The 18,965-nt window shown below is 44.8% G+C and overlaps 1 protein-coding gene across 1 annotated transcript in view; it reads right to left on the bottom strand.

Moving 5' to 3' along the window:
* The window catches only part of GIPC3 (GIPC PDZ domain containing family member 3), a 636,449-nt gene that overhangs the window by 37,592 nt on the left and 579,892 nt on the right, over positions 1–18,965 (bottom strand). Inside the window, exon 5 of the mRNA XM_044278737.1 lies at positions 6,778–6,859. Coding sequence (XP_044134672.1) covers positions 6,778–6,859 — 82 coding nt within the window. The remainder of the gene's footprint in view (positions 1–6,777; positions 6,860–18,965) is intronic.

Raw genomic sequence — 18,965 nt, forward strand, 5'->3', positions numbered from 1 at the left:
ATGGATTTTTGGAGCAAAGAGGTGTGTGAGCAAGGTTATCTTCAACTGGTTACCTGTCGCAAACTTCCTGGCATGTCCCAGAACCCAGAAATGGCCAGTCTCCCAACCGAGAGACTCGGTACAGATCCTCAATTTAACAAAGTTGGTCTAGATGTATTCGGTCCTTGGTCAGTGGCTACACGGCACACTAGAAGTATTCACACTAGTGCAAAACGCTGGGTGGTAATGTTTGCTTGTATGTCCAGAAGAGCTGTCCATATAGAAGTGATCAAATCCATGGACACTTCAAGCTTTATAAACACACTTCAACGGTTTATTACCATTAGAGGGCACACATTTTGTTGGAGCAATGAAAGAACTTAAAATTCCTTCCAACTTGGACACTCCCAATGTGGAAAGATACTTAAATGAGCAAGGATGCACCCGGATCTTTAATCCGCCTCATTCTTCTCACATGGGCGGCATCTGGGAAAGGATGATAGGGATAGCAAGGAAAATCTTGGATTCAATCCTCTGGCAAGTAGTGAGTACAAGACTCACACACGAAAGCTTGACCACATTCTTGGCGGAAAAGTATCAGCCATCATAAACGCATGACCCTGAAGATTTTACTATCCTCAACTCCTGCCATGTTACTCACCAGAAGACCAGCACGCCGAATGCTCCTTTTGGAGAATTTAAATGACAAGGACCTCTATAGAAGACAATGGAGGGAGGTGCAAAGTCTTTATAATGCCTTCTGGGACAGGTGGAGGAAGCAGTATATCTCTACCTTGCAGTCTAGAAGGAAGTGGCAAACTAACATACCAAACATCAGACCTGGGGATGTCGTGCTCATGAAAGACAGCCAATTACACCAGAATGAGTGGCCACTGGGCGTCATCACCATCCATCTGTTGATGCCAGACAGGGAGTGTTCTGTCCAGCTGAGTTTGAATTTAATTCTATTTCACGTCAGCCAGGGTTTACTATTGCTATAGTTATTAGTTTGGTAATCGCACCATCTATCAGTCTTAAAAATGTACTACACTTTGTTATTATGTGTCATGGAACCATGAACCAGACGTACAACAAGAGATAAATGGAAATAAGAAGGCTTTATTGAAAATCAAGCTGTAAGGCAAAAGTCCAAACGGATGGCTAAACCGAAGCAGGGTCTTGCAAAGCCAGAGGTCAGGAACCAGAAGGGTAGTCAGACGAAGCCAGGATCAGGAACCAGCAGGGTAGTCAGACAAAGCCTGGATCAGGAACCAGCAGGGTAGTCAGACGAAGCCAGGATCAGGAACCAGAAGCAGCAGCAGTCTTAGAAGCATGTGAACACAGGAGGACCAAGCAAGGAACTGAAGCCACAGACCTCCTATATATATGAGCTAGGCATCCAGCTCCTCCCAGTGGGAAGGAGAATCCGCAGGGTGGGAGGCTACAAGAAACCCAGAAACCAAGATGGCCGCCAGCACATGTCAAACGAAGGAGAACAGCAAGAAGGTAAGACCATGACAGTACCTCCCCCTCAAGGGCCCCTCCTCCGCGGAGTAAAGAACGGTTTCTGAGGGAAGCGTGCGTGGAAGGCTCGGAGCAAGGCAGGAGCATGGACATCTGCGGAGGGAACCCAGGAACGCTCCTCTGGACCATAACCACGCCAATGGACCAAAAACTGCACTCGGAAGGGACCAACAAAGCGAGGCGCCAGCTTGGGAGTGGGCACTCGAAGGTTGAGGTTGCGGGTGGACAACCATACGCGGTCTCCGACCTGGTAGGAAGGAGCGGGCGCTCGTCTGCGATCAGCCTGGAGTCTCTGGCGCTGCGCAGAGACCTCAAGGGACCTCTGGATCTGTACCCAAGAAGCACGTAGGACGGAAAGGTGATCCTCCACAGCCGGAATATCCTGGGGAGAGAATACCTCTGGTAACACGGCAGGTTGGAACCCAAATTGGCCATGAAGGGAGACGTCCCAGAGGAATAGTTCACCGCCGTGTTCCTGGCAAACTCAGCCCAAGGCAGGAGGTCAACCCAATTGTCTTGGTGATCGGAGACATAGCAACGAAGGAATTGCTCCAAGGCCTGATTGGATCGTTCTGCGGCCCCATTGGACTGAGGGTGGTAGGCCGAGGAGAAAGAAAGATGAATCCCCAACTGGGAGCAAAAGGCGCGCCAGAACCTGGACACAAACTGACTCCCCCGATCCGACACAATCTCCTTGGGCAAACCGTGCCACCGGAAGACCTCCCTGGCAAAAATCGAGGCCAACTCTTGTGCAGAGGGTAACTTCTTGAGAGGAACACAGTGGCACATTTTGGAAAACCGATCCACTATCATGAGAATGACCGTATGGCCTCGGGATACAGGGAGGTCCACAATGAAATCCATCCCCAGGTGTGACCATGGACGCTCCCCGGTGGCTATGGGTTGCAAAAGGCCCAACGGAAGGTGCCGAGGGGACTTACTCTGGACACAAACGGAGCATGCCGCTACAAATGCGGCGATGTCGGAACGTAGAGAAGGCCACCAGAACAGACGTGAAACAGCCCAGGACAGCTGATTCTTTCCAGGATGCCCCGCGGCCTTGGAGTTATGGTAGGTTCGCAACAACCGAGTGCGCAACTCCTCAGGCACAACATCTGCCGTTGGGTCTCCCAGAGGGAGCACCAGATTGAGCCGCCAAAATCTGCTCACCCAGGGGAGAGGTCAGGCTGGTGCGAATGGCGGCCAGGATCTGATTCGGAGGTATGACCGAAGTCGGAATCGACTCCTCCCCGGACAGCTCGGAGTACTGCCGTGATAAGGCATTCGCTCTGATGTTCTTGGAACCGGGTAGGTAGGAGACCACGTAATTAAAACGTGACAAGAACAGAGCCCATCTGGTCTGACGTGGTGTCAATCTCTTGGCCTCAGAGAGGTAGGTCAGATTCTTGTGGTCCGTCAGGATGAGAACCGGAACCACCGAGCCCTCGAGCAAGTGCCTCCATTCTTTAAGAGCCTGCACGATGGCCAATAACTCCCTGTCACCAATCTGATAGTTGCACTCCACGGAAGACAGTTTCCGGGAGTAAAACCCACAAGGAAGCAGAGGGCCCTCTGGTGTTCTACACTGAGACAGAAGGGCGCCTACTCCCGTCTCAGACGCGTCCACCTCGAGGACAAAAGGCAACCCAGGGTTGGGATGCGACAGAATCGGAGCCGACACAAAGGCGGACTTTAGAGCCTCAAAAGCTCGGATGGCCTCGAGCGGCCAGACCTGGGGATTACTGCCCTTCCTGGTCAGATCCGTGAGAGGCTTGGCTAGCATGGAAAAGTCCCTGATGAACTTCCGATAATAATTGGCGAAGCCCAAAAAGCGCTGCAGGGCACGAAGACCACTGGGCTGGGGCCACTGTAAGACAGCCGAAACCTTCTCAGGATCCATGGAGAACCCCTCAGCGGAAATGATGTAACCTAAGAAGGTTACCTGGGATCGGTGAAATTCGCATTTCTCAAGCTTACCGAACAGCTTGTTCTCTCGTAACCGTTGCAACACTCGTCTGACATCCAGAATGTGGGCCTCCATGGATTCAGAATATACCAAGATGTCATCCAAATAGACCACCACACACTGCTGCAACAGGTCACGGAAAACATCGTTGATGAATTCCTGGAAGACTGCGGGCGCATTGCACAACCCAAAGGGCATAACCAAGGATTCATAATGACCGGTCCTGGTGTTAAACGCGGTCTTCCACTCATCGCCCGCCTTGATCCTTACCAGGTTATATGCCGCCCTCAGGTCGAGTTTGGTAAAGACCGTGGCCCCTTTGAGGCGATCGAACAGCTCGGAAATCAAGGGTATCGGGTAAGCGTTCTTGATCGTGATGCGATTGAGACCCCTGTAATCGATGCAAGGCCTCAACTCACCGCCCTTCTTTTTCACAAAGAAAAATCCAGCCCCTGCCGGGGACGAGGATTTGCGAATGTGTCCACGTGAAAGCGCCTCCCTCACGTACTCCTCCATGGCCTCATTCTCCGCTACCGACAGTGGATAGACTTTGCCACGAGGAGGAACGGCACCAGATTGTAACTCTATGGCACAATCGTATGGGCGGTGCGGAGGTAGGGCAACCGCACGCACCTTATCGAATACATCCCGGTACTCCTCGTATTCAGGAGGCAACAGTGAGTCCGAGGAAGTACACAGCAACTTGACAGGCCCATGGATGCAACTAGCCCCACACTGCGGTGACCACGAGAGGATCTCGGCCGATCTCCAATCGAAAGTCGGATTATGCTTCTGGAGCCAGGGGTACCCCAAGACCACCGAGTAGTGTGGAGACTAAATAACCTGGAGACAGACCGACTCTCTGTGAACGGCACCAATGGCCATCCCCACTGGAAGGGTCTCCTGAGTCACGTGTGGCGGCAGAAGGGGTCTGCCGTCTATCGCCTCAAGAGCCAGTGGGGAACCTCGAGGCTGCAGAGGAATGGAATTGGCGGCAGCGAACACACTATCAATGAACAAACCACCAGCACCAGAGTCCACCAACGCCTGGGTCGTCACCGAGCCCCCGACCCAGGAGAGGACAACAGTAATCAGTGGTTTATCAACACGGGAAACCGGGGACGAGGAGACTCCACCCAAGATCTGCCCCCGACAGGATCTCAGGTGCGAGCGTTTCCCGGACGGTTCGGGCATGCCAACCGAAAATGCCCACCGAGACCACAGTACATGCATCGGCCCTCGCGTCTCCGGAGTACCCTCTCCCCCTCGGACAGGCGAGCAAACCCCAGCTGCATGGGTTCACCCCCAGACAAGTCATCCCCAGGAGGCATGGGAGGAGAGGGAGGCACGGGTGGGACAGCAAACGTAGGCGCCAATCTATTAGAAGACCTCCGCAGGCTCTCCTTAAAGGAAGGTCTCTCCCTGAGTCTGGTGTCAATCAAAATCAGGAAAGAAATAAGAGACTCGAGCTCCACTGGTAGGTCCTTAGCTGCAACCTCATCCTTCAAGGCATCCGAGAGACCATGAGAGAAAGCAGTGACCAGAGCCTCATTATTCCAGCCCACCTCTGCTGCCAGGGTACGAAACTCAATGGCGTATTCAGCCTGTCTGATGGACATAAGGAGCTTCGCAGCAGAGGCAGCACGAGCCGGCACATCGAATACCTTCCGAAGAGAAGCAACAAAACCGGAAAACTCGGCAACCACCGGATTGTTGTTCTCCCATAAAGGGCTGGCCCAGGCCAAGGCCTTGTCCGAGAGCAGCGAGATCAAGAAGCCCACCTTTGATCTCTCAGTAGGAAAGGCATGTGGCAGCAACTCGAAATAAATGCCCACCTGGTTAAGGAAACCTCGGCACTGAGTTGGCTCTCCCCCAAAGCGCTGTGGAAGGGGGGCAGAACCGGTCATACCCCGAAACACCGCAGGCGCAGCAACAGGTGTCGGGGTAGACTCTGGCGCAACAACCGGAGCGGCAGTAGGAGCGGGCCCAGGAGCGACAACCGACCCATTCGGCAACGGAAGCTAAATGAGCCGTGCGTTCAAGCAGGGTTTGCAACGCCACAGCGAACCGACCCAACAGGTGATCCTGCTGATCAAGTCTGGCAACCAGCGTAGGTAGCGAGGATGGCCCTGTACCGTCAGAATTCATGGCTTGGTCCTAATGTCATGGAACCATGAACCAGACGTACAACAAGAGATAAATGGAAATAAGAAGGCTTTATTGAAAATCAAGCTGTAAGGCAAAAGTATGGCTAAACCGAAGCAGGGTCTTGCGAAGCCAGAGGTCAGGAACCAGAAGGGTAGTCAGACGAAGCCAGGATCAGGAACCAGCAGGGTAGTCAGACGAAGCCTGGATCAGGAACCAGCAGGGTAGTCAGACGAAGCCAGGATCAGGAACCAGAAGCAGCAGCAGTCTTAGAAGCATGTGAACACAGGAGGACCAAGCAAGGAACTGAAGCCACAGACCTCCTATATATATGAGCTAGGCATCCAGCTCCTCCCAGTGGGAAGGAGAAGCCGCAGGGTGGGAGGCTACAAGAAACCCAGAAACCAAGATGGCCGCCAGCACATGTCAAACGAAGGAGAACAGCAAGAAGGTAAGACCATGACATTATGTTAATAAAAAATATTGTATTGTTGGAGGTGCAAAGCATTGTGGGACTGTAATGCATCCTGGGAAAGAGAAGCCCAGTCTCCAGTCTTCATGTTACAGGACATTGCAGTGCTGTCTCCTGCATATCTCTTTTTTAAACCCCACCATCCTTCTGCCAGCATGTCTGGTGAGACATCGGTCTCTGTCTCAGGGATATTGTGTTGTGCAGTGCTGCTTAGCTAGGTGTAAGTGTTACTTAGGGAAAAATGTAGTAGCTGTTAGATTCTAGACATGCATTGCTATGTATAGGCTGCCATTTTGAACATTTGCTCAGTGTTAATGTAATGTTATAATATGTGCTGTTCTATGTTTTCTGCTGATACATGTTATGCTTTATACTTATGCATGTTATTTGTATTCTTGTAGTTTTACCACAATTGATCACATCAAATACTCCTGTTTTGCCAATAAACATGTTAGACTGCAGAGAACAGTCCTCTTATTTGGAAGACAGGAATGGTTTATACTGAATGTCAGGAATGGTTTATACTGAATGGAAATTCAGATATAAGTAACTACAGTATGTTGTACTACAACAGGAGATAAGTATTACAATACTCATAGGATATAACTTCATAAGCAATGTAATACAGTGTGCATAAGGCTTTAATCTGCAATTTAATAATTGCAAAAAAAAAAAATGTAAAATCACTTACCAAGCTCCATATCGTGAATTCCCATGTAACTTTCCAGTAAGGCATCCACCATACGTGTCACTTCTTCTTCCCTATCAGTCGGCTGTAGAAATGAATTATAAATTAACATTACTTATACAGATTGATAGTAATAACAACACAGTATGGTTTCCTGTATCCAATATGCATATTTGAAGCAGATACTGTAGCTACATAACAACAATCCGAGCACTTTTTATCTCTATAGAAAGTCATTTATAGGGAGCAATAATTAGTAGCAAATATTTTGCTTCTTTAATTTCAAACATTCAAGTATCATGCATGCTTATCACCTTGTTAAAATCAGAACAAGAGCTAGTGCTTTTTTTTTCTCCCATATGATTAATAATATATTCTGTACATAATCTCTTGACTATTAAAAGTGTTATCCATTGACTAAAGAGAGCACTAGTGAGACATTAATTGGAGTATTGTGCTCAGTACTGGAGACCATATCTCCAGAAGGATATTGATATCTTGGAGAGAGTTCAGAGAAGAACTACTGAACTAGTACATGGATTGCAGGATAAAACTTACCAGGAAAGAATAAAGGACCTTAACATATATAGCTTGGAAGAAAGACGAGACAGAGGGGATATGATAGAAACTTTTAAATACATAAAGGGAATCGACAAGGTAAAAGAGGAGAGAATATTTAAAAGAATAAAAACTGCTACAAGAGGACATAGTTTAAAATTAGAGGGGCAAAGGTTTAAAAGTAATATCAGGAAGTATTACTTTACTGAGAGAGTAGTCAATGCATGGAATAGCCTTCCTGCAGAAGTGGTAGCTGCAAATACAGTGAAGGATTTTAAGCAAGCATGGGATAGGCATAAGGCCATCCTTCATATAAGATAGGGCCAGGGGCTATTCATAGTATTTAGTATATTGGGCAGACTAGATGGGCCAAATGGTTCTTATCTGCCGACACATTCTATGTTTCTATGTTTCTATTACCAAATTTGTTTAGAATTTGAAAATAGAAGGCAGTTATATTTATTTAATTGATAGAGAGAGAGGTTTTAGCTAAGGACAGGACACAGTCAGTAGCGTAGCGTGTGTCACTGGGCTGCAGCCATTTATTTTATACATATAGTACCTAGCATTCATTAGTTTGAATGCTTTGCAGGCAAAAATAAGATGTCACCATTAAACTGGCCCACAATGTGAACAGAATGGTTCTCCACCCTGTCATCATTCTAATAGCCAGACCACATTCACAAGCAGTACAGTGTGATTGTTGTTATTATCATTGACATCATCAGCTACTGCTTCTCCTGCTCTGTTTACTCCTCCATGGTCAATTATCCATAATGTGTGGGCAGGAAACAAGAATATGTGCCCAGTAATTCACTTGTTTGCCAACTGAACTTTCATCTAACCAAGCTGCTGGTAGCGTTGCTGCCATATCACTTAGTGGATTCCATTGTTGTATTACTAGGGTACACTCTGTACCCAGCTTGCCAGAGCTTTTGCCAAGTACACATCTGCCACCTACTTCTGTGACCACTAGACCCCTCTCCAGCCCCCCTACTAAATCACTGCTCTACCACCTCTGCCAGTGCTGTTGTTAACCACTTCAGCCCCGCTAGGTGAAACCCCCTTCATGACCAGGCCACTTTTTACACTTCGGCACTACACTACTTTCACCGTTTATCGCTCGGTCATGCAACTTACCACCCAAATGAATTTTACCTCCTTTTCTTCTCACTAATGGAGCTTTCATTTGGTGGTATTTTATTGCTGCTGACATTTTTACTTTTTTTGTTATTAATCAAAATGTAACGATTTTTTTGCAAAAAAATGACATTTTTCACTTTCAGCTGTGAAATTTTGCAAAAAAACCGACATCCATATATAATTTTTTCGCTAAATTTATAGTTCTACATGTCTTTGATAAAAAAAAAATGTTTGCGCAAAAAAAAAAAATGGTTTGGGTAAAAGTTATAGCATTTACAAACTATGGTACAAAAATGTGAATTTCCACTTTTTGAAACGGCTCTGATTTTCTGAGCACCTGTCATGTTTCCTGAGGTTCTACAATGCCCAAACAGTAGAAAAACCCCACAAATGACCCCATTTCGGAAAGTAGACACCCTAAGGTATTCGCTGATGGGCATAGTGAGTTCATAGAACTTTTTATTTTTTGTCACAAGTTAGCGGAAAATGATGATGATTTTTTTATTTTATTTTTTCTTACAAAGTCTCATATTCCACTAACTTGCGACAAAAAATAAAAAATTCTAGGAACTCACCATGCCCCTCACAGAATACCTTGGGGTGTCTTCTTTCCAAAATGGGGTCACTTGTGGGTTAGTTATACTGCCCTGGCAATTTAGGGGCCCAAATGTGTGAGAAGAACTTTGCAATCAAAATGTGTAAGAAATGACTGGTGAAATCCGAAAGGTGCACTTTGGAATATGCGCCCCTTTGCCTACCTTGGCAGCAAAAAAGTGTCACACATGTGGTATCGCCGTACTCAGGAGAAGTTGGGGAATGTGTTTTGGGGTGTCATTTTACATATACCCATGCTGGGTGAGAGAAATATCTTGGCAAAAGACAACTTTTCCCATTTTTTTATACAAAGTTGGCATTTGACCAAGATATTTTTCTCACCCAGCATGGGTATATGTAAAATGACACCCCAAAACACATTCCCCAACTTCTCCTGAGTACGGCGATACCAGATGTGTCACACTTTTTTGCTGCCAAGGTGGGCAAAGGGGCACATATTCCAAAGTGCACCTTTCGGATTTTGCAGGGCATTTTTTACACATTTTGATTGCAAGGTACTTCTCACACATTTGGGCCCCTAAATTGCCAGGGCAGTATAACTACGCCACAAGTGACCCCATTTTGGAAAGAAGACACCCTAAGGTATTCCGTGAGGGGCACTGCGAGTTCCTAGAATTTTTTATTTTTTGTCACAAGTTAGCGGAAAATGATGATTTTTTTTCTTTCTCTTTTTTCCTTACAAAGTCTCATATTCTACTAACTTGCGACAAAAAATAAAAAATTCTAGGAACTCGCCATGCCCCTCACGGAATACCTTGGGGTGTCTTCTTTCCAAAATGGGGTCACTTGTGGCGTAGTTATACTGCCCTGGCAATTTAGGGGCCCAAATGTGTGAGAAGTACTTTGCAATCAAAATCTGTAAAAAAATGACCGGTGAAATCCGAAAGGTGCACTTTGGAATATGTGCCCCTTTGCCCACCTTGGCATCCAAAAAGTGTCACACATCTGGTATCGCCGTACTCAGAAGAAGTTGGGGAATGTGTTTTGGGCTGTCATTTTACATATACCCATGCTGGGTGAGAGAAATATCTTGGCAAAAGACAACTTTTCCCATTTTTTTATACAAAGTTGGCATTTGACCAAGATATTTTTCTCACCCAGCATGGGTATATGTAAAATGACACCCCAAAACACATTCCCCAACTTCTCCTGAGTACGGCGATACCACATGTGTGACACTTTTTTGCAGCCTAGATGCGCAAAGGGGCCCAAATTCCTTTTAGGAGGGCATTTTTAGACATTTGGATCCCAGACTTCTTCTCACACTTTCGGGCCCCTAAAAAGCCAGGGCAGTATAAATACCCCACATGTGACCCCACTTTGGAAAGAAGACACCCCGAGGTATTCAATGAGGGGCATGGCGAGTTCCTAGAATTTTTTTTTTTTTTGCATAAGTTAGCGGATATTGATTTTTTTTGTTTTTTTTCTCACAAAGTCTCACTTTCCGCTAACTTAGGACAAAAATGTCAATCTTTCATGGACTCAATATGCCCCTCACGGAATACCTTGGGGTGTCTTCTTTCCGAAATGGGGTCACATGTGGGGTATTTATACTGCCCTGGCTTTTTAGGGGCCCTAAAGCGTGAGAAGTCTGGAATATAAATGTCTAAAAATGTTTACGCATTTGGATTCCGTGAGGGGTATGGTGCGTCCATGTGAGATTTTATTTTTTGACACAAGTTAGTGGAATATGAGACTTTGTGAGAAAAAACAAAAACAAACAAAAAATGTCCGCTAACTTGTGCCAAAAAAAATGGCTGAATGGAGCCTGTGATCAATGACAGGGGGGTGATCAGGGAGTTTATATGGGGTGATCAGGGGTTTATAAGGGGTTAATAAGTGACGGGGGGGGGGGGTGTAGTGCAGTGTAGTGTGGTGTTTGGTGGGACTGTACTGACCTACCTGAGTCCTCTGGTGGTCGATCCTAACAAAAGGGACCACCAGAGGACCAGGTAGGAGGTATATTAGACGCTGTTATGAAAACAGCGTCTAATATACCTGTTAGGGGTTAAAAAATTCGGATCTCCAGCCTGCCAGCGAGCGATCGCCGCTGGCAGGCTGGAGATCCACTCGCTTACCTTCTGTTCCTGTGAGCGCGCGCGCCTGTGCGCGCGCGTTCACAGGAAATCTCGCGTCTCGCGAGAAGACGCGTATATGCGTCTAGGAGGAATAAAGCAACCACCTCCCGGACGCATATACGCGTACGGCGGTCGGGAGGTGGTTAAATCAACTAGCAGAAGCATCAGCAGCCAACACAGTTTGCCGTACATAATGGAATAGGTTTTTTTAATCGCTGTGTCAACTTGTCACACATCAGCACCACTTGAACAACAAGGTTCGTACCTCAACTGTGTCCTTTCTCCGGGACATAACCTGAACCCTGACTCCATGGACTTCTAGGTCAGAAGATTGTACTAGTGGAAGGAACTGGGTATTCAGCGTGGAAGGTGGCATTGTCACGCTGAAGTGAACAAAATATGGAAAACATTACTTTTATGAAAATGGATCCTTGAGAATTCTCATACTTCTGGCTGATGAATAGATCTGCCAATGCTGACAGTGGGGAAACGCTATTTATTACCAGCACAATAATGCCATTGCCACTGTCTGCCTGTCCATAATGTCCCATAGTGTACTACTGCAGATTGTTGCCACTACTACCCCCTAGGGAACCACCAACTCCTTCAGGCTCCATACTCTACTGCTCCCAAAAAAGGGAGAATTTTTTTCACAAAGACAAAAGTCATTGCCTTCGCTTTCCAGGAATTAGTGGTGCTAGAATATATATTATGCATACATATTTTGTTTAAAGGGAACCTGTCCTCAACTTTATGCTGCCCATACTAATGGCCGAATAAAGCAGAGACAGGCGAGTTAATTTCAGCGTTCTGTCATCTATAAGTTAAAAGTAAGTGGTTGCCGAGAACCAACTTCACAATCATTGCAGACTAGGCCTGGAAAAGAGTCACAGCCACCTGAGAAAAGTCATGGTTATTCATGAATTCCTGCTGTCCCTGCCCGCCTGCTGATGATTGAAAGTCTCCTACCTAGTTTTCTCCCTTTCTCTCTAGGAGAGAACTGCCAATCGTCAGTGGATGGGCGAGGAGAGCAGGAGATTATGAATAACCATGACTCTTCTCAGGTAGATTTGACTCTTTTCAAGGCCTGTGCCTCAATGATTAAGATGCTGGTTCTCGGCAACTACTTACTTTTAGCTCATGAGTGACACACTGCTGAAATCTGCATTTCTGTCACTAATTTATGCTGATAAGTAAGGGTGGTCGCGCTGCCCAATGTATAGGAGTCCGTCCAGTCAAAGGTATATCGAATTTTGAAGCTTCTCACAATCAAACCACACAATGAATTCAGGGGTCGATGCACAAAAGGACATCCAAAACCGCTGTAATGAGATTGTGGCGCACAATAGGGAAGTTCCATCAAGATTGGTTTCCCAAAGATATTTATTATACTAACAAGATTGTGAATGTTAAAAGGCATAAAACTTATACGATTGTATAGATGCATTTAAAAAGGGTTTATTAAAGGGTCTGGAAAAGATCTATGAGAAGCCAAGACAATATAACTGTACACAGGAGGAAAAGAAAGCGTTGAATAACCTAAATAGGAATTTGCAATTTGTGATTAAGCCCGCGGATAAGGGAGGGGGGGTGGTATTGGATAAAAGCAACTACGAAAAGGAGGTGTATAGATTATTTTTTGACAAAACTACTGTATTTTTCGCTTTATAAGACGCACCTGATTATAAGACGCACCTAGGTTTTTGAGGAGGAAAATAAGATTTTGAACTAATGGTCTGGGGATGACACTGTTATGGGGCTCTGTGGATGACGCACTGTTATGGGGGATCTGTGGATGACACACTGTTATGGGGGGGAATTCTGTGGATGATGCACTGTTATGGGGGATCTATGGATGATGCACTGTTATGGGGGATGTGTGCTGTGACACATAGGGCCATGAGGGGAGCCAGCATAAGATGCTATATGTGTGGGTGACACACATATAGCTTCTTTTGCTGGTCCCCCTCATGGCCCTATGTTTCACAGCATTACAGTACTTTATTCTTTGTATGTAAAATCTTTCTTTAATTCGGAATCAATCGCTCTCCTTTTTGATAAACTAGCTGACACTGATATATCGCCGGCCGCTATGCTGCACAGTGTGGCCTGCGATACATCAGTCACAGTGTGGGGAGGGAGGAGGGGCTGGAGGCAACTCACAGCGGGGCCCGGTGCAGTCATTGTATTACACCGGACCCCGCGCACAGAAGTCTCTTTGTATGTAAAATCTTTCATTAATCCTTTATAAATCGCTCTCCTTTTGATAAACTAGCCTAATTGCCTGCATCAGTACTCACTATGAATGCAGCATGCGGTACGGCTGGCGTGTGACTGACGTCACGCTCCTCATTAATGAAGCAGGAGCAGGATGAAGTCATGCGCCGGAGGGGAGGGGTTGATCCTGTATCTGAGATTAATCATAAAGAAGTGGAGTGGATATATAAAATGGACACTCTGAAACCGAGCGGGCTGGATATCAATTTCGATCTGAAGCCTTGCTTGGCTGAATAAGTAAAGATTGTGGACCGTCTCCTGTATATTAGCTCTGTCTAAGATGGATTTGATAGATAATCGATTCAATGAAATAGAAGAATCAATGTGATATTTGGATTAGGAGGACAGGTGTAGGATCTAGTTGGATTAAAATCGACTTGTGATTGGATTGTGTAGCCAGGTGACCATCGTATGAATGAAAAGAGGTGTGTACCTCGGTATCATGTGATTTGATCAATAGGAGTTGTAGAATTTCACTGGATAAAGGTGAGCATGTGAACGGAGGAAGTGTCATATGATCACTTTATCAATGAAAAGGGTGGTTGTTTAGAACGAAAAAGAGGAATGATTTAGTCTTTGCGATTTTATTACTTTCTACTTTTTGAGAGATTATGTTGTTTTATTGATTTATGTTTTATATGATATTGCTGTAAAAGATTTTGATAATTCTAAAGAACAAGTTGTAACCTTGAGGAGGGGGGGTGCCTTATTGCCCTTAAATACCACACCTGAAAAGGGTGGTATTATCGCCCCTGACAAAGCTAACTGGCGAAACCTAGGTGGGGTGCTACATGAGGAACTATTATGTTTTATGCCTTTTAACATTCATGATCTTGTGAGTATAATAAATGCCTTTGGGAAACCAATCTTGTTGGAACTTCACTATTGTGCGCCATAATCTCATTACAGCGGTTTTGGATGTTCTTTTGTGCATTGACCCCTGAATTAATTGTGTGGCTGCATTGTGAGAAGCTTGAAAATTCGATAGACCTTTGACTGGACGGACTCCTATACATTGGGCAGCTCGACCACCATTACTTATTCCCTTGAACTTTATGTGAACTTGACCCACGTCACGCTGTGGATCTGCAGCACCAATAAGTACCCTACAACGTTTTGAGAGACTATTTATTTTTACAAATTTATGCTTCCCTCAGTGAGGTCAGCATAAAGTTGGTGACAGGTTCCCTTTAACACTGAACCTGTTGGTACTCATAAAAATGGATATTTTTTGTACCACTTGTTCATGTGTCTATAAAAATCGGCAGACATATTCCCCCAAAATGGTTAATTTTTTTATTTATTTTTTATTTTACCTCATTAAGACCTTCACCGAACATGCACAGTGCAGCTGTAAGTGAATTCCTGACTTACATGGCCATACATGTATAGCACAGCAATAAACAATCACTGTGTCTAATTACAAAGTGACCAAGCTAAGCCAACCATCTTAGTTAAGGGCCCAGGGAGATTTTACTTTTTTACTTCCCCATGCAGTCCCAATCGCTGCGATTGGCCGATCAATGCAGAAGGGACAATCACAGCTCCTGCACTATAAAAACCAGTGAGGAAGCTGCAGGTGGACTCTGCTGGGGTGATTTTTGCTGAAATGACCAGCACCAAGACAGTGGTGGCAGCAGTTTGAAGCAGACAATGCACCTCACAAGGGTGTAATGCTTTTTTGGGTTATGGCCAAGGTGGTAATAAGGGGGAAATTGATTTCCTCCATAAAGCACACAGCTCACCAAAAATATCAGGTGGCTATTGGTGAAATGTGACAGCATTACACCTGCTTCCTCTAGATCCCCACAACAGACAAAGGAGATAGATGGGTGACAGCCAAGCATATTTTTGATCTTTGTTGGAAAGGAAAGAGCGTTTCCAGAGGTCCTGGAGGATAAATTGCTACGTTTTGGAAATAAGTCAGGTAAACTCCTAGTGAGATTGGCCATGGGCAGGTGCCCCCCTACACATATCCAAACACTTTGGTCATCTGAGGCTACTTTGACATCTGACCCTCGTGAGATTAATAATATTTTTCAGAAGTTCTATGCCATTCTGTATTCCACCAACATAACCTCTCAATATGGCACAGCTCTTCTCAATGAAATATCCTTACCATCATTTTCTCCATAAGACTTACTGGAGCTGAATAAGTTAATTACCAAAGTAGAAATCAAAATGGCCATACATAACTCAAAGACCCCTGGCCCTGATAGTTACTGTGGGGAATTCTATAAGATTCTAATGGACTCCAACACGCCAACACTAGGAGAATATTCTATACTGATAGGGAATATTCTATACTGACAGGGAATGTCCCACAGGATTGGCACATGGCAAATGTGGTGGCAATATTCAAAAAGGGTCCAAAAACAGAGCCTGGAAACTATAGGCCGGTAAGTTTAACATCTGTTGTGGGTAAACTGTTTGAAGGTTTTCTGAGAGATGCTATGTTAGAGCATCTCAACGGAAATAAACAAATAACGCCATATCAGCATGGCTTTGTGAGGGATTGATCATGTCAAACAAATTTAATCAGTTTCTATGAGGAGGTAAGTTCTAGACTTGACAGCGGTGAATCAATGGATGTCGTGTATCTGGACTTCTCCAAAGCATTTGACACTGTACCACATAAAAGGTTAGTATATAAAATGAGAATGCTCGGACTGGGAGAAAACGTCTATAAGTGGGTAAGTAACTGGCTCAATGATAGAAAACAGAGGGTGGTTATTAATGGTACATACTCAGATTGGGTCACTGTCACTAGTGGAGTACATCAGGGGTCAGTATTGGGCCCTATTCTCTTCAATATATTTATTAATGATCTTGTAGAAGGCTTGCATAGTAAAATATCAATTTTCGCAGATGACACCAAACTGTGTAAAGTAATTAACACTGAAGAGGACAGTATACTACTACAGAGCGATCTGGATACATTGGAGGCTTGGGCATATAAGTGGCAGATGAGGTTTAACACTGACAAATGTAAAGTTATGCACATGGGAAGGAATAATGCAAGTCACCCGTACTTATTAAATGGTAAAACACTCGGTAACACTGACATGGAAAAAGATCTAGGAATTTTAATAAACAGCAAACTAAGCTGCAAAAAACAGTGTCAGGCAGCTGCTGCCAAGGCCAATAAGATAATGGGTTGCATCAAAAGGGGCATAGATGCCCGTGATGAGAACATAGTCCTACCACTTTACAAATCATTAGTCAGACCACACATGGAGTACTGTGTACAGTTCTGGGCTCCAGTGAACAAAGCAGACATAGCAGAGATGGAGAGGGTCCAGAGGAGGGCAACTAAAGTAATAACTGGAATGGGGCAACTACAGTACCCTGAAAGATTATCAAAATTATGGTTATTCACTTTAGAAAAAAGATGACTGAGAGGAGATCTAATTAATATGTATAAATATATCAGGGGTCAGTACAGAGATCTATCCCATCATCTATTCATTCCCAGGACTGTGACTGTGACGAGGGGACATCCTCTGCGTCTGGAGGAAAGAAGGTTTGTACACAAACATAGAAGAGGATTCTTTACGGTAAGAGCAGTGAGACTATGGAACTCTCTGCCGGAGGAGGTGGTGATGATGAGTACAATAAAGGAATTCAAGAGGGGCCTGGATGTATTTCTGGAGCGTAATATTATTACAGGCTATAGCTACTAGAGAGGGGTCGTTGATCCAGGGATTTATTCTGATTGCCTGATTGGAGTCGGGAAGGAATTTTTATTCCCCTAAAGTGAGGAAAATTGGCTTCTACCTCACAGTTTTTTTTTTTGCCTTCCTCTGGATCAACTTGCAGGATGACAGGCCGAACTGGATGGACAAATGTCTTTTTTCGGCCTTATGTACTATGTTACTATGTAACTACTGGGAAAATTCCAAGTGTCTCAAAAACAGCATACAGTCCCTGACAAAAGTCTTGTCGCTTGTGTACAAATTGACCTGAAGTGCCGCTAAAATATATTTCTAATCAAGATTTTGTTACAAGTAATGGGTCATTTTAATCCCAACAGCTTTTGTAATAATGTTTCAGTGCAAAACAAAACTGACAAAAGTTTTCTAATATTCACAGCTTAGTAAACCCCATTGAGTTAATTTTTGCCAAGACATAAGTGTTGTCGCCTTGTCATATGAGCTTCACCTGTGACTAATAATGGATCAATTAGGTCTCAGGTGTGTATAAAAAGAACCCCAGTACACTAGACCTTCACATCAACTGCAACTAGACCTCTGCAAACATGCCTAAGATTCACCCGGAGACTAAAGTGTTGATTAGCAAGAGGCTGAAGACCAAATCCACTAATCCACTGCTGATGTGGCAGACACTTTCAATGTGTCTCAGCGTCAAGTTCAGAGGATAAAAAAAAATGATTTGAAGAGACTGGAGACGTTTTGAACAAGGCCAGGTCAGGCCGACCCCGAAAGCCAACTGCTCGAGAGGACCGTTTGTTGGCTCGAAAATCCAAGACCAGCCCATTTTCCACTGCAGCAGAGTTGAATCAGTGCCTATAAGCCAGCACTAAACAAAAAGAACAATTGAAAAAACGTGTGGCATTTGCCAAGGGCCACAGCCTGCTAAAAGGATGGATGCAGGAAAAGTGGCAGAAGTTGGATTTTTCTGCTGAATCTTCTGTTGAAATACACCACAGTCGCCGCAAATATTGCAGGAGACCTACTGGAACCTGCATGGAGCCGAGATTTACCCAGAAAACAGTGAAGTTTGGTGGAGGCAAAATCATGGTCTGGGGTTACATCCAGTATGGGGGTGTGCGAGGGATCTGCATGGTGGAAGGCAACATCAATAGTCTAAAATACCAAGAAATCTTAGCTACCTCTTATATTCCCAATCATAAATGATGCTCCATCGCATACTTCCATCTCCACATCAAAGTTCCTTAAGGTGAAGAAGATCAAGATGCTCCAGGATTGGCAAGCCCAGTCACCAGACATGAACACCATTGAGCATATGTGGTGTAGGATGAAAGAGGAAGCATGGAAGACGAAACTAAAGAATATTGATGAACTCTGGGAGGCATGCAAGACTGTTTTCTTTGCTATTCCTGATGACTTTATCAATAAATTCATGAATCCTTGCCAAACCACATGGATGCTGTCCTTCAAGCTCATGGAAGTCATACAAGATATTAAATTTGGATCTGACAGCACCACTACTTAATTTGCTGACATATTTTTGGATTTGCAGTAAAGTTGTTCAATTTCTGTATAGGCGACAAAACTTGATTAATTATAAGTCAGGTTAATAGCAGGAGTTTCTACAAAATAGAGAAGCGACAAGACTTTTGTCAGGGACTGTACATCAAACTACTCCCTAAGCCAGACAAAGATGTGCTTGATCCTCAGTCATATAGACCCATCTCCCTGACAGACCAGGATGTAAAGCTGATCTCTAAAATAATGGCAGTTCGCCTAGCACTGTTTCTTCCCATTTTAATAGGTTCATCCAGCAGTGCTGGATCCAGTGAATTCCAGCAGGCTGTTC

Source organism: Bufo gargarizans, chromosome 1 (assembly GCF_014858855.1).
Source record: "Bufo gargarizans isolate SCDJY-AF-19 chromosome 1, ASM1485885v1, whole genome shotgun sequence".
Taxonomy (NCBI): Eukaryota; Metazoa; Chordata; class Amphibia; order Anura; family Bufonidae; genus Bufo; species Bufo gargarizans.